The 16,618-nt window shown below is 45.0% G+C and overlaps 1 protein-coding gene across 1 annotated transcript in view; it reads left to right on the top strand.

The window, feature by feature from the left end:
• The first annotated feature begins 2,731 nt into the window (after window positions 1-2,731).
• The window catches only part of LOC140467067 (uncharacterized), a 125,389-nt gene continuing 111,502 nt past the window's right edge, over window positions 2,732-16,618 (top strand). The window contains exons 1-2 of the mRNA XM_072563127.1: window positions 2,732-2,856; window positions 10,643-10,691. Of these exons, the coding sequence (XP_072419228.1) occupies window positions 2,732-2,856; window positions 10,643-10,691 (174 nt within the window). The remainder of the gene's footprint in view (window positions 2,857-10,642; window positions 10,692-16,618) is intronic.

Raw genomic sequence — 16,618 nt, 5'->3', positions numbered from 1 at the left:
GCCACTCGCATGCAGGTGCAGTGATTAATTATGAAGGCCAATAGATTGTTATCCTTTATTACAAGAGGAATTGACAGTGAGGTTATTATGCCCCAGTTTATATGAGGCATTTGTGAGATTTGCGCAAATTTAGCTTTCTAATTTTGAGGAAGAATATAAATCTGTTGGAGGTGACTCAGAGAAGGTTTACTAGATTAATACCTGGAATGAGTGGATTGTTTTCTGAGAAAAATTGTATTGACTGGAGTTTAGACGAATGAGAGGAGTCATGATTGAAGAGTATAGGATTCTGACTGGAAAACAAAAATTGCTGGAAAAACTTGTCAGGTCTGGTAGCATCTGCAGAGAGAAAGCAGAGTTAACATTTTAGGTCTACCAAACTGATGACACAGTGGATCAGTGGTTAGCATTGCTGCCTCACAGCTTCAGGGACTTGTGTTCAATTTGAGCCTTGGTTGACTACATGTGGAGTTTGCACATTCTCCCCATGTCTGTTGTGAATTTCCTCCCACAGTCCAAAGACCTGTAGGTTTGTGGGATTAGCTGTACTAAATTGTACAGGCTAGGTTGGTTAGCCATGGGAAAGGCAGGGATAGGATAAGGTGATGGTCCTGGCTGGGATGTCCTTTGGAAGTTTGGTGTGGACTTGATGGGCTGAATGGCCTGTTTCCCAACTGTAAGGATGCTATGACCCTTAATTTAAACTGGTCTTGACAAGACAGATGTGGAAAGGATGCCCCTTCTTCTGGGTGAGTCCAGAACAAGGAGATGTTGTTTTAAAGTTAGGGGCTACAGTTTTAAGACATAGATGATGAGAAATCTTTTCTCTCAGGCAGGTGTACAATTTTTGAACTCTGGGTCATTGAATATTTTTAAGGCGGACGTAGATCGATTTCAGTCTGGCAGGGTGATCAAAGGTTATTGGGAGGAGAGGGGAAGGTTCAGAAACTAAACAGATTAGCCATAATCTTATTGAATGGATCAATGGGCTGAATGGCCTACATATACTTCTAGCATGTTTGCTCATGTTATTGAAGAGGTTTCTTTGTAATGGCGCTGTACACATGCCATTGTCACATCGTTTCACCTCTGCTGTCTGTTGTTATCCCTTCAGGTTGTGTAGCCATTGGGTAGCATTGACCTGAAACAGATATTTTAATTTTTTTTCCAAAGAAGTGTTACCTCCACAGAAGTGAACAGCAGTGTGTGAATGGTGGCAGCATTGACAGCATTGTTCCATTGTGCAGCTAAGTGATGCTCAGCTAAAGCAGAAACATATGCCTTGGCTTTGGGTCTCTCTTGGAAAGATCCCAAGGAACTGAACATAAAGAAAATGAGGGATTTCCATTTTTTAACAGCACCATTCACAACCCCAAGGCATCCCAATAGCCAATTAAACATGATATGTGGTGACTGTTGCAGGAAAGGAAAGACAACATGATTTGTGGGTACTAAGGGCGCACACAACAGGAACGAGATAATGTCCAGAAAATTGGCTTCAATGTGTTGATTGACCAAGTCCATTAACCAGGACACTTCTGCCCATTTCTGAACAGTGTCATGAGATTGGTTCCATCTGAGAGAGCAAATGGACACTACGTTTAATGTCTCATTTCTGAAGTGAGGTTGCAGCACCTCCCACTGTACATTACAGGGAATAGCAGCCAAAGCAATTGCTCAGATGGGGTTCATACCCGGAATCCTCTTGCTCCGAACTGAGGGGAGAGTGCTGCTAACCAACCAGCCACAACCTAATGTCAGTACACAGGCCTGAGTACATCGCTTCCTGCTGCCTTGCACTTCAACCGGCTTTAATTAACACTGTGACCACAGATGGCCCATTAATATTTCAATAGGGAAAGTAATTTTCTCTCTGTGATGTTCCTGTCAGGTTACAAAGGCAGAACAATCTTTCAAGGCTGGAAGGGGGTTTCACCATTAACGCAGCACTTCCACTCAGCTCTGAGTCACACGCTCCATTTCCATGGTGACCTCAGTTCATTGGTTGTTCCCACCTCTGGGTGGGTAGGGTTCCCGTTGTCAGAACCCACTGAACTCTTGAAGGTCAGAGTCAGTCATGTGCCTGCCTGACATCACTTCTTCAATTCTCCTCTGCAGCAGAATGTTATGGGTGAAGGTTAGAATTAAGATTTTCCCTGGGGTTCAATGATATTTTCAGCTTCAGAATCAGAGGGTTGTGCTAGCCCAGCAGGTGGTTGGAAAAGCCCGCATGAAACCACATCAAACCAGAGTGGAGTGTCCCTCAATTAACATAGAAAACAGTTCGTTATTAGATTACTGTTGATGGAAGTTTGCATTAATTTCCTTCATTAAGACAGAGCCAATGCTTCAGCAAAAGTCATTGCTTCTCTGTAAACTGTTTCAGGATGTTGAGAAAGTTATGAGATAAACAGGTGTGACCCCTCGTGAGGAATGACTATTTGCCCAGAATGACACCGGTGACTGTGAACGCTAATCATTATCTTATAGCAAGGAACTTGTATTCGGTGGGTCAGCAGGTTTGCTGAAAGGGTTAAGGACTTGCCTATCAAATGAACAAACATGAAGTAAGACTTCTCCAGGAACATGAACCTGTTTGAAACTGAAGGGCGTCATATTACGCTGAATGACCATGGGATCAGAGGGAGCTGTGACATCCCCAGGCCACCCTGTCAGCACTGTTAGTGGAAGGAAGTACTGATGTGTGGCACAGACAGTCCTCGGCACTGCCATGGCTGGTGCTCTCGCTGAATACACCCTCTTCTGGTCTAAGTTTGTGGAGAATCCCAAGTCAGCCATTCACGCCTTGGAGGAACCGTATTGTATCAGGAGGGGCATTCTCATCAATAACAGGGGGTAAGAGATAGCAATCATCACAGAAAGGTGATCTATATACAGTGTTAGTTAATGACTGGGCACCGGTGGATTGCTTATATGAAGTGTTGGCCTGATTGGTGGCTAATTAGTGCTCCATGTTAGCTTTTCAGCTGAGATTTTAAAGTGAGCTGACGTCTGCTCTCTCAGAGAGATTAAAAAAATGTTATTGTCAGATCATTTATCACAGTGCTGCTTGTGGGAAGTAACCTAAATCAACCACTCAGTGACCATTTGTTGCTATATACTGATTTCTGTTGTGAGTATAAGCAGGAGTGCAGGAAATAATAAAGCACTAACCGCTGAAGGAAGCAAAGAAAACCATCAGTGCCCTGGCGCTGAAAATATTCTGTGGCTATAATTTGCTTGTGAGGACACAATTTGAGGACATATTTGGCATTAACTATGAAGACCTCCATTAGAGAATTGTCTTTTTTAAAAATTCCTTTCAGTATTTATTGCCCCATCCCTAATTTCCCTTGAGAAGGTAGTGGATGAAATGCCAGTCAAGTGGGCTGCTTTATTCTGAGTGTTGTTGGAGCTGCCCCCATCCAGGTATGTGGGGATTACTCCAGCGCACTCCTGACTTGTGCCTTATAGATGGTGGACTGGCTTTGGAGAATCAGGAGATGAGTTACTCCCTGCTGGATTGCTAGCTTCTCACCCGCTCTTATAGTCGCTGTTTCTTTATATGTGAGTCCAGTTCAGTTTCTAGTCAATGCTAATGGGTGTTGATGGTGGAGTGTTCAATGATGGTAATGCCATCAAATGTGAAGGCAACGATCAGATTCATTTTTGTGAGAGATAGCCATTGCTTGGCATTTGTGTGGCATAAATATGACTTGCCACTTACCAGCCCAAGCCCGGATTTGTATAAGATTTGCTGCATTGGGGCATAGAACATAGTACAGTCCAGGCTCTTCGGCCCTCGATGTTGTGCCAACCTTTTATCCTACTCTAAACTCAAATTAACCTGCACATCCTTCATTGTACCATCATCCATTCAAGACTCACGTAAATGTCCCTAATGTATCTGACTCTACCACCACTGCTGGCAGTGCATTCCACACGCCCACCACTCTGTGTGTAAAGAATCTACCTCTGACAATTCCCCAAAATCTTCCTCCAAATCACCTTAAATTACATCCTCTCGTGATAGCCATTTCCGCCCTTGGAAAAAGTCTCTGGCCATCCACTCGATGCCTCTTATCATCTTGTACACCTCTATCAAGTCACCTCTCATCCTCCACTCCAATGAGAAAAACCCTAGCTCCCTCAACCTTTCTTCATAAGACATGCCCTCCAGTCCAAGCAGCATCCTGGTAAATCTCGTCAGCACCCTCTCTAATGCTTCCACATTCATCCTATAATTTGGTGACCAGAACTGAACACAATATTCAAAGTATCATCTGACCTGGTTCTATAGAGCTGCAACATAACCTCATGGCTCTTAAATCAGTCCTGCTGCTAATGAAAGCCAACACACCATACACCTTCTTAACAACCCTATCAACTTGGGTGGCACCTTAGAGGGATCTATGGACATGGACAGCAAGATTCCTCTGTTCCTCCACGCTGCCAAGAATCCTGCTTTTAATCCTGTATTCTGCATTCAAATTTGACCTTCCAAAATGAATCACTCCACACTTTTTCAAGTTGAACTCCATTTGCCACTTATCAGCCCAGTTCTACATCTTGTCAATGTCCCATTGCAGCCTACAACAGCCCTCCACACTATCCATCATGTCACCAATCTTTGTGTCATCAGCACACTGACTGACCCACCCTTCCACTTCCTCATTCAAGTCATTTATAAAAATCACAAAGAGCAGAGGTCCCAAACCGATCCCTGCGGAACACCACTGGTCCCCAAGCTCCAGGCTGAATACTTTCCATCTACCACCACCCTCTGTCTTTGATGGGCTAGCCAATTCTGTATCCAGATTTCCCTGTATCCCATGTTGCCTTACTTTCTGAATGAACCTACCACGGGGAATCTTGTCAAGTGCTTTGTTAAAATCCATGTACACCACATCCACTACTAAACCTCCATCAATGTTTTTTGACCTGCTCCTCCCAAAGCCATGCTGACGCTTTCTAATCAAACTATGGTTTTCCAAGTAATCATAAATTCTGTCTCTCTCTGAATTCTCTCCAATACTTTACCCACCACTGACATGAGACTGACTGGTCTGTAATTCCCAGGATTATCTCTCGTCCCTTTCTTGAACAAAGGAATAACATTTGCCACGCTGCAATCATCTGGCTCTGCTCCAGTGGACAGTGAGGACGCAAAGATCATCGTCAAAGGTGCAGCAATCTCTCCCCTCACTTCCTGTAGTAACCTTGACTATATCCCGTTTGGCCCAGAGGATTTATCTATCCTTTTGATTTTCAAATTTTTCAGCACATCCTCCTTTTTAACATTCCGTTGTCCTCAGAAACATCAAGGTCCCTCTCAGTAGTGAATACTGAGGCAAAGTATTCATTAAGGACCTCCCCTTCCACCTTTGACTCCAGGCACAAGTTCCCTCCACTATCCCTGATTGACTCTACCCTCACTCTGGCCATCCTCTTGCTCCTCACATAAGTATAGAATACCTTGGGGTTTTCCTTAATCCTGCCCGCCAATGCTTTTATAAGCTCCCTTCTAGCTCTCCTAAGTCCATTCTTCAGAGCCCTCCTTGTAACCCTCTAGAACCCTGTCTGATTCTTGTTTTCTCAACCTTAAGTAATCTTCCTTCTTCTTCTTGACTAGATGTTCCACATCTCTTGTCACTCAAGGTTCTTTCACCTTACCATCCCTTCCTTGCATCAGTGGGACAAACTTGTCCAATACTATCAGCAAGTGCTCCCTAAACAACCTCCACATTTCTATTGTGCATTTCCCTGAGAACATCAGTTCCCAATTTATGCTCCATTATTTCTGCCTAATAGCATTGTAACTCCCCTTCCTCCAATGAAATACTTTCCCATACTGTGCGCTCCTATCCCTCTCCATGACTATAGTAAAGGTCAGGGAGTTGAGGTCACTGTTACCGAAATGCTGTCCAGCTGAGAGATTTGAGATCTGGCCTGGCTCATTGCCAAGCACCAAATCCAATATGGCCTCCCCTCTAGTTGGCCTATCTACATACTGAGTCTGGAATCCTTCCTGGACACACCTAGCAAAATCTGCCCCATCCAAACTATTTGCACCAAGGAGACTCCAATCAGTGTTAGCCAAGTTGAAGTCACTCATGACAACAACCCTGTTACTTCTGCACCTTTCCAAAATCTGCCTCCCAATCTGCTCCCCCTCTGTTGCTATTGGGGGGTCTATAGAAAGCTCCCAATAAAGTGACTGTTCCTTTCCTGTTTCTGATTTTCACCCAAACTGACTCTGTAGACAAACCCTTTTCGACGACCTCCCTTTCTGTAGCTGTGATACTAACCCTGATTAGCAATGCCCCCCCCCCCACCTCTTTTTCCTCCCTTCCTGTTCCTTTTGAAACTGCTAAACCCTGGAACATCCAACAACCATTCCTGCCCCTGAGATATCCAGGTCTCTGTAATGGCCATTGCATCATTGTTCCAAGTACTGATCCATGCTCGGAGTTTGTCACCCTTGTGACACTTCTTGCATTAAAATAGACACATTTCAACGCATCACATTGTCTGCAACTCTGCCCTGTCAACTGTCTGTCCTTCCTCACAGACTCTCTGCACACTGTATCTGCCTGTTCACCAGTGACCCCATCCTCTGATCCATAGCTCCGGTTCCTATCCCGAAGAGCTCTAGCAAACCTCCCACTCAGGATATTGGTGCCCCCTGGTTCGGATGTAACCCATCCTCCTTGTACAGATCCTACCTTCCCCAGAAGGTATCCCAATGATCCACATATCTGAAGCCCTCCCTCCGACACCAGCTCTGCAGCCATGTGTCCATCTGCACTCACTCTCCGTTCCTAGCCTCACTAGCCCATGGCACCGGTAGCAATCCTGAGATTACTGCTCTGCTCATCCTGCCTTCTAGCTTCCAACCTAACTGCCTATATTCACTTTTTAGTTCCACATCCCTTTCCCTAGCTATGTAATTAGTACCGATGTGTACCATGCCTTCTGGCTGCTCTCCCTCCCCCTTAAGAATCCTGTAGACTCAATCCGAGACATCCCGGACCCTGGCCCCCTGGGACAGAACATACCATACGGAAGTCTCATTCACGACCACAGAACCTCCTGTCTGTTCCTCTAACCATTGAATCTCCTATCACTGTCACTCTCCAATTCTCCCCCCCTTCCCTTCTGAGCCATAGAGTCAGGCTCAGTACCAGAGACCGGCCTCCATGGCTTTCCTCTGGTGGGTTATTTCCCCTCCCCGCAACAGTATCCAAAGTGGTATCCTTATTATTGAGCGGAATGGCCACAGGGAGTCCCTGCACTGTCCGCCTATTCACTTTCCCTCTCCTGATGGTCACTCAGCTAACCTTATCCTGTACCTGAGGTGTGACTACTACCCTATAACTCCGATCTATCACCCCCTCCTCCTCCCGAATGATCCGAAGTTCATCCAGCTCCAGCTCCAGTTCCCTAACGCGGTCTGTGAGGAGCTGGAGTTGGGTGCCCTTCTCACAGGCGAAGTCAGCAGAGACAGTAGTGGTGACCCTTATCTCCCACATCCTGCAGGAGGAGCCTGCGACTGCCCTCCCCTCCACCCCCTCTGCTCAAAGTTACCAAAAGAGATTAAGAAAATCCTTACCTTACTAACCCTCCCCACACAGTCTTTCTTTTTTGGTTAGAGGAGGACGGGATGGAGACACTACGCGTGTAGCGTTTCGGGTTCAGCCACTGCCTGAATATATCAGATAACGTGCCCAGCAATCCCTGTGTCTGCGTCCATGTCCACCCCTTTTGAGCCTTCACTCCGCCTATTTACATGGTAAATCTTTAAGAGGGGAATTTACCTTCCCGGCAGCCCCCGGTCCTTGCTCTCACCATTCCAGCTGCTGCAAATGGAGCTTATGATGCAGGGAAGGTCATTGATGAAGCAGCTGAAGATGGCTGGGCCAGGGACACGACCCTGAGGAATTCCTGCAGAGATATCCTGGAGCTGACATGACTGACCTCCAACAATTACAACCTGCTTCCTATGTGCTGGATATGACTCCAACCAGTGGAGCGCATTCCGCTGATATCCCCTGACACCAGGTTTGTTCGGGCTCCTTTGGTCAAATGCAGCCTTGATGCCAAAGGCAATTTCTCTCATCTCCGCTCTCATTGTCCTTGATTGGACCAAGACTGTAATGAGGTCAGGAGCTGAGTTGTGCTCGTGGAACTAAAACTGAGTGTCATTAAGCAGATTATTATTTTGCAATTGCTTTTTGGTAGCACTGTCGATGACCCTTTTCCAAACTTGAAGATTGAGAGTAGGCAGGGATAGGACAGTAATTCTCTGGGTTGGATTTGTCCTACTTTGTGTGTATTGATGAGTTGTTCGAATCAATGGGTTTGCTTTCAGAAAAGACTCGGCATTCCTTCACCCACCACATGATGCCACTGAGCTGTTTTTTTGGGTTTTTAACCCCCACTTCGGTGCTCAGATGGCGGGGTGGGGGTGGGGGGTGGGGTTGGACCATATCCTTCTCCCACAGCAACCCGTTAGGGTTCAGGTGCTTCTTGCCACTTGCCTCAGAATCTGTGGGTTTCATCAACGCTGTCACCATGTTGCAAGGGTGAACATTCACAGGCTTTATTGAACATAACTCTACACAAGAGATAGTAAGAGAGGGCTTAGATAATTTATGTACATGCTCAGTAGTTACTCTTAGAATAGTTGGCCTTTACTCCACAATGGAGTGCTTTAGGCACTGAGTGCTTCAGTATTTTGACACTCACTGTATAGCTACACACACATGAAACAATGGTCATTGGATGGGAATGTTTCCATCTGTGGGATTGCATTCCAACCCTAGCACATATCAAAATAACACAACTGTGAGCAGTGAATGTACAACCAGCACGCCTTTGTTTGATGTCCTGTATTGCCCTTTCTCACCATCTAATCTAAACAGTGTAACTGCAGGAAGAAACCTCATCAGTTCTGGGATTGACAGCAGAGTGTCGGAATTGACTCTGATATAAAATGACAAAACGCGATAAATGGTAGGTCAGAAAGAAACAGGCTAATGAGACCACACCGCACCACCTCCTCCTGGACATTCTGGTCCTTTTCACTCACACAGGACTGATCAAAACTATAATTGGTCTGTTGATCAGTTAGCGGATGTCAATTTATTTAGATGCTGTAGGCGAAAGCAAAAGGCAGAATTATAGCTCATTAAAGAATCAGGACTGAAATGGAGATTTGTATTTGCATATGGCTTTTCATGATTTTGTGATATGATACCATGCTTTGTGACATGAAGACATTTGGCAGCACGGTGGCACAGTGGTTAGCACTGCTGCCTCACAGCACCAGAGACCTGGGTTCAATTCCCGCCTCAGGCAACTGTCTGTGTGGAGTTTGCACATTCTCCCCCTGTCTGCATGGGTTTCCTCCGGATGCTCCGGTTTCCTCCCACAGTCCAAAAATGTGCAGGTTAGGTGAATTGGCCATGGTAAATTGCCCGTAGTGTTAGGTGAAGGGATAAATGTAGGGGAATGGGTCTGGGTGGGTTGCTCTTCGGAGGGTTGATGTGGACTTGTTGGGCTGAAGGACCTGTTTTCACACTGTAAGTAATCTAATCTTTAAAAAAAGTACTTTTCAATATTGGAAACATGGCAACCAACTTGCACACAGTAACCCCTGTGAACACTACTGGGGTGTCACAATGGCTCAGTGGTTAGCACTGCTACCTCAGTGCCAGGGACCTGGGTTTGATTCCACCCTTGGGTGAATATCCATTAGGAGTTTGTGTGGGTGCTCTCTGGTTTCCTCTCATAGTCCAAAGATGTGCAGGCTGGGTTGATTAACCATGGGAAATGCAGGGGTCATTGGGGTAGGGTAGGGAGATGGGGCAGGGTGGGTTGCTATTTGAAGCATCGATGGGCCAAATGGCTTTTTCCACATTGTTAGGATTGTATGGCCATCTAACCTATTTTTGTGGCTGAGGGATAAATATTGACCAGGGTGTCAAGGAATGTACAATACGGATACTCCCCAGGAGTTTCTTTAACATTTGGAAAGTCAGTTTCATTACTGGATGTGAGGCTTTAAGGCGTTGTCTCTTCCCAGCCACTCGAGTGATGGCTGGCTGAAGGTAACAGGAAAACCATCTCCAAACAGATCCAGAGCTGGATGGTTAGAGCCGCCACTGGGCTGGGCCTAAAATCCTTTCCTCCACACAGTGAAGCTGCCCACCAAACTGATATCTAGCGAAGAGGGATACCCAACTCCTCCCTCCGTCGTGAGGAAAAAGTGTTGACAATTTTCCAAGTCAAAAGTCTGGGCAGTTTACCTCGTTGGTGTTTAAAAGGAGGAGTAACTCAATCCAAGTCTTTGCTCCAGTGAATACAGCCTTTAGAAACTTCGTATGAATGGAAGAAAAGAAGTCTGCTTTTTCAACTGAATATATTTTCCAAACCTCTTGCAAGGGGTGGGTGAGGTGTTCAATTTGGACTATTGTTGGAATGGCTACTCTGGTTGGTAATCACCCCTTTTTCAGTGGTGACTGTGTAGTGAACAAAAGGAAGGTTCTTGCTTAATGTCGAAGTTTCCCCATTGCCTCCTCCTGGATATTCTGGCTGTGTTCCAGCTCTGACATCTAACAGTGTCTGTATTCCCTTTCAGAATCCTGGTCAATGAAGCCGAGACTCCTCAGAGGCGATTGGAGCAACAGGTACCTTCAGTGTTTTCTTCGACTGCTACATATTGTGATAATGCTGTGGCTTTAAGAGTTTATTTTGATCTGGTTTTTTTTGAAGAGAGGTTTTAAGGCAGAGGTTCTGAACTGTCTACCAGAGCCACTAGATAAATAGTGTGTGAGGCCTTGGATTTTTTTAAAAGCTGGAACAATAGAAGCAGCCAGAATGGGTGGGGTCAAGCTCCCACAGGACAAGGAGTTTTCGTTTTAGCTTTCAGCAGTTGTTGCTGGAGGGTTGGAAGCTGCAGTAAATCTCTCCCATCTGTGACACTCTCTTAGAGTACTTTCAATATTCTTCCTCTTGGGTTAATGGAGTTGTATATGAGATTTTCTGTTTTCTGAATTTGCCTTTTGCAAGGGTGTGGTTATGGGATGTTACTATAGTAAAGCAGTTCATTATAAATAGTTACTGTATCTATTATTTTGTTCGTTTTCCAATAGGGTTAGGTCATTCCAATTCCTTCTTTCTTTTGTTGTATTTTAACAAAGCAGATGAATAACGAGTGTTTTGCTTTAAATCCGATAGTTTGACCAATCAAATTGCATCTGGAACGTAATACCTCACATTATCTTTAAAATGAGAAAAGTTAAAGTCTACACTATCTTCTGACTATGTTGAGGAGGTTTGGTCTGGTCCATAACTATATGAACAGTCAACCATTAAAAAGAGTTACAGCATTAAAAGTAATTGTGCACATTTCTGCACTAAATAGTTTTAAATTTATGTTCCTTGTCAAGGGAAATGATTCCTCCTGATATACTCTGCAAAAAACTCTGTTAATTTTGAACACCCTCACGAACTTGCCCCTTGACCTTTTATGCTCTAATATTTTATCTTAACAGACAGCACCTTCCCCTGTCCGTCTTCAGATAGTGCTGTGGGATTTTTTACACCAAGTTGAAATGGGCCTTGATTTGATATCCACTCAAAAGACAGCTTCTCTGACAGTGCAGCATTCCCTCAGTGATGCTGATATCTTCCAGTTCACTCAAAGACTCTAAGCTGCCATGGGAACCTTCACATCTATTTGCATGTCATTGTCTGGGGCTACAGCTAGAGCTAGGAGAAAGTGAGGACTGCAGATGCTGGAGTTCAGAGTCAAAAAATGTGATGCTAAAAAAACACAGCCAGTCAGGCAGCATCCGAGCAGCAGGAGAGTCAACGCTTCGAGCACAAGCTCTTCATAACCACATTCCTGATGAAGAGCTTATGCTCGAAATGTTGATTCCCTGCTCCTTTGGATGCTGCCTGACTGGCTGTGCTTTTCCAACACCACACTCTTTGACTCTTATAATTAGGGCTGGAGAGATTCTAATTCTTTTCCCTCATCATTTGGCTGATCAGGGATCTCTCCCTCTCTAACTTTGGCCTGTGTTGGAAGAATTTACAAGTTCATCCCCTACCTGTTGGACTGCTTAATGACTGCAATATCTTGTCCATCAAGCCCTAGTATGGGACCCAAACCCTGAGCTTCTGGTTCAGAGGCAAAAACAATACCCACAGCCCCTCACTCCCTGCTCGCCACACTGAAATATCTAGGACAATCTATATAAATGGAGGCTGGGTATAAAAACTTTTCAATATGTTCTTGACAAGTCAGTGTATTTCAGTTACACCTCTTAGATTAGATGCCTGGACAAGGCAAGGACAGATGAGGATGGTTAGAGAATCGGCTGACTGGCAAAAGATGGAGAAAAGGGATAAAGTGATCTTTTTTCAGGATGGTAGTTGGTGCTGTAGTGGAGTTCCGCAGGAGCCAATATGGCGACCAAATCTATTCACATTATACAGGGCTTTGTTGCTAAGGTTGCAAATGACACAAAGATAGCTGGAGGGCCAGGTAGTGTTGAGGTAGCAGGGAGGCTGCAGAAGCACCTGACAGGTTAGGAGAGTAGGCAGAGGGAATACAATGTGGGAAAGTGTACGGTTACGCACTTTGGTAGGAAGAATAAGGGCACAGACTGTTTTCTAAGTAGGGAAATGCCTCAGAGTCCTATTTCAGGATTCTCCGAAGGTTAACTTACACGTTCAGTTGGCAGTTGGGGAGGCAAGTGCAATGTTAGCTTTCATTTCAAGAGGGCTAGAATACAAGAGCAGGGAGGTACTGCTGAGGCTGTATAAGGCTCTGGTCAGACAGTATTTGGAATTTTGTGAGCAGTTTTAGGTCCCACATCTAAGAAAGGATGTGCTGGTGTTGGAGGGGGCCCAGAGGAGGCTTACAAGAATCATGGCATCCCTACAGAGTGGAAGCAGGCCATTTGGCCCAACAAGTCCACATTAACTCTCCGAAGTGTATCCTACCCAGACCCATTCCACTGGTGAATGGAACCAGAGGTGAAGGGCTTGTCATATGTGGAGTGGCTGAGGATTCTAGGTTGTACTTGATCTACTTTAGGAGGATGGAGTGCAGGGGGAATCTGATTGAAACCTACAGAATATTAAGAGGCCTGGATAGTGTGGATGTGGAAAAGATGTTTCCAGCATTAGGAGAGACCAGGACCCAAGGCATAGCCTCAGAATGAAGGGACAACTTTTAGAACTGAGATGAAGAGGAATTTCTTCAGACACTTGGTGGGGAATTTGTGAATCATAGAATCCCCACAATGTGGAAGCAGGCCATTTGGCCCTTCGAGTCCACACTGACCCTCCACAAGACCATCCCACTCAGACTCACCCCCCTACCCTATCCCTGTAACCTTGCATTTTCCCATTACCAATCCATCGCGCCTGCATGTCCCTGGACAATGGGCAATTTAGGATGGTCAATCTACCTAACCTGCACATCGTTGGACTGTGGGAAGAAACCAGAGCACCCAGAGGAATGCACGGAGACACCTCTGGTGCTGTGAGACAGCAATGCTAACCACTGAGACACAGCGCCGCACTGTGGAACTTATTGTTGTAAAAGGCTGTGGAGGCCAAATCATTGAGTATATTTGAGAAAGGGATTGATTTGTAAAGGAATCAAAGGGGAGAAGGCGCTGATCGAATGGCAAAGCAGATTTGATGGGCCAACTGGCCTAACTCTGCTCCTATCTGTTATAGTCTTATGATCTAATAACTTATCAACCTCTCATTTGATCTTTGCTCCCTCTGCAGGCAGGTAACTCTCTCAGGCCTCCGGCCTCCATTCTGAATTGTTCCATTTATGAAATTTCTGCCATACATTTCCAGACTGGTCGCTAATCTAATTGGCCATTTTAAATATGGGAACTGAGATTATGGTTGCTGGCAAGCCATCACTCAGACCCAAGCCTGACCCTCATCCAATTCTCAGCAGCTCGTGGCTCTCACATGCAATTTCCAGCAGAACCACCAGGGGGCAATCAGGGGCAGCAGCCAATGGCACAACACTGCAGTTCCTGAGTCAGCAATCCTGAGGCAGACTGTCGCTTCAGCACATAACACCGCAAACCCAAAATCTGGAGAACCATTAACTACTCATCCTTATTATGCAATCCATTTGGCAGATTGTATGAACTTGCATCCATATAGCATCTTGAATGTTAATAAGCAAGAGGTATTGTCAAACTAAATTTGACGCTGATGAGTGGAGATATTTTAGAACAGAAATCCGAAAGCTTTGTCAAAGAAGCAGTTTACCTCATGTGGAACATTAGAATCCTGCCCTCAGGCCCAGCAACTTCGCTCCTGCGAGAAGCTTTCTCCTTTCTGGGGTCTCCACCACTCCTCCCAAATGTCAGTCATGAGAGTGTGTATTCAAATGTTAATGTGTACATGAGCAAGCATGCATTTTTGGGTGATACCTTGTATATGCAAGTGAGCACATAAGTGGTTTGCTTGAGTGTGCTTGTGTAAGTATGCGTATGTACATGCAAGCATATGTGAGAGAACATTTTTGTATGTCTGTGTTTTTGTGTGTGCACCTGTATGTGAGGGAGTGTTTATATGTGGGGATTTGTGTGATGTGTGTACACATACGTGTGAAATCACGTTTGTGTATCCATGTGCCTGTGTGTGTTTGTGTGTGAGAGAGATTGCTTGTGTGTTTGTGTGAACATGTGTGTGAGAGTTTTTGTGTGTGTTTTTCTCTTTGGAAATGTGTGAGAATTTGTGAGTGCACGTATGTGAATGTGAGAGAGTGTTTGTGTGTGAGAAATCATTTATGTGTGCTTTGTGAGTTTTTGTGTGTGTGTGTGAGTTTGTGTTTGCATGTGTGTATGAAATTGTGTATATGTGAGATTGAACGTTTGTGTGTACAAGTGTGAGTGTTTGTGCATGTGAGAACATCATGCATATGCGTATAAGCATGTGTGCACGTGTGTGTGTGAGTGCTTGTGTCTGTGTGTGCAAATGTATGGATGAATGTGTGTGAGTGTGCATGATAGGGTTGGGGTTTGTGTGTGCATGTGTGTGTGTGAGTCATATCAACACTTCCCAAAGGCTTTTAAGCCATCGATTCTCAGAAGTTTATTGGTCATTGAGCTTGGAGACAGCCAGTTAGGAGGGCACCACTGCAGAAATAGCTCTGCCAGTCTGACTCCTGGTAAGTGTATTGGGTCTCACTAATAACGTCCAGAAGCCTGTGAGAGAATTCTACTTATTGTGCCCAGGACGGGTCACCACACTTTAGGAAGGCAATAGAAAAGGTGCAGATAAAGTTCCTGAGGATGGTTCCATGGATAAGGGACCTCCATCCCAAGGATAAATGGAGAAGGTGAGGGTCCTTTCCTCAGAGAACAGAGGGTTGAGGGGAGATTTCCTCACTCTTCAAAATCATGATGGGGCTTGTTAGAATTACCAGGTAGAAACAGATTCCATTGGCTCAATAATCAAGGACACAGATATAAACTGGTTGGCCTGAGGGAAAATGAGACCATAACAAAAAATTCAGTTCTATGTAGGAAGTCCTTCCAGTCTGGAAAATACTACCTGAAAGAGCGTTGTAGATTCAGCCACAACTGTCAAAATGGAAATGGATAAGCACTTGAGGAGAAACAATTTCAGGACTCAAAGGAAAGAACTAGTGAGAGCGTTCTTATCTAAAATGTTTGTGCAGGAATCTGTCATGCAGATAATGGTTGAATAGTCCTTTTCAATGTTACAAATGTCCAATGGCTCAGTGTTGCAAATGTGTTCATCCTGTTAAGTGTATGGGATGAATGGCCTCTATTTGTGCTGTATCCATTCCCTGCTCCTGTGGCTGTGTGCCTAACTTGGTTTGTGGCCAATCTGTGTGCACAGGCCCAATCTCAATGGAAATCTGGATCACACATGTCTGTAAGCCACTCTCTGGAACATGGTGGGCCCTGTACTGGTCTGGCACACACATTGCTGTAAATGAGCTGGGCTGAGTCATGGGATTCTGATTGATGTCCTGGGATTTCACTGGAGGGGCCAGGGAGGAATCACACAAGGTTTTAAATTGGGAATGGTCCAGGGCCATTGTACATGACTTGTGGCATGCAGCGACTCAGCTGGGTGGTCTCCTGTACTTTTGGATTTGGCAATTCACGTGAAACTCTCAAAGAAATATAAAACCCTCAGCTTTGCAGTCCCTCTGTGCTGATGTGAACTGCTCACTAGAAAATGAGGTCGACTGAAAATGACCTCACAATCTAATGTAAGAATCTAAGCCATGAAAGCTGGAGGGATCACTTCGCTTTGTCATTGAATATCTGATCTTCAAAATCAACTTCATTTTTCCACCCAATCCCTCACCTTGATTTCCTTAGCATCCAAAAATCTGCCTATCTTGACCTTAAATAAACTCAGTGACTGAACATTCTCAACCCACCTTGGAGGAGAATTCTAAATGATTCACATTTCTCCAGCTACTTTCTCATCACAGTCTGAGAGAGTCTTATTCTGAGGCTATGTCCTTAGTTCTAGACTCTCCAGGCCAAAGAAAACAATCCGTCAGTGTAAAGCTGACAAACCC

Source organism: Chiloscyllium punctatum, chromosome 45, assembly GCF_047496795.1.
Source record: "Chiloscyllium punctatum isolate Juve2018m chromosome 45, sChiPun1.3, whole genome shotgun sequence".
NCBI classification, from domain to species: domain Eukaryota; kingdom Metazoa; phylum Chordata; class Chondrichthyes; order Orectolobiformes; family Hemiscylliidae; genus Chiloscyllium; species Chiloscyllium punctatum.
This window is presented reverse-complemented; position numbering and strand designations above follow the sequence as displayed.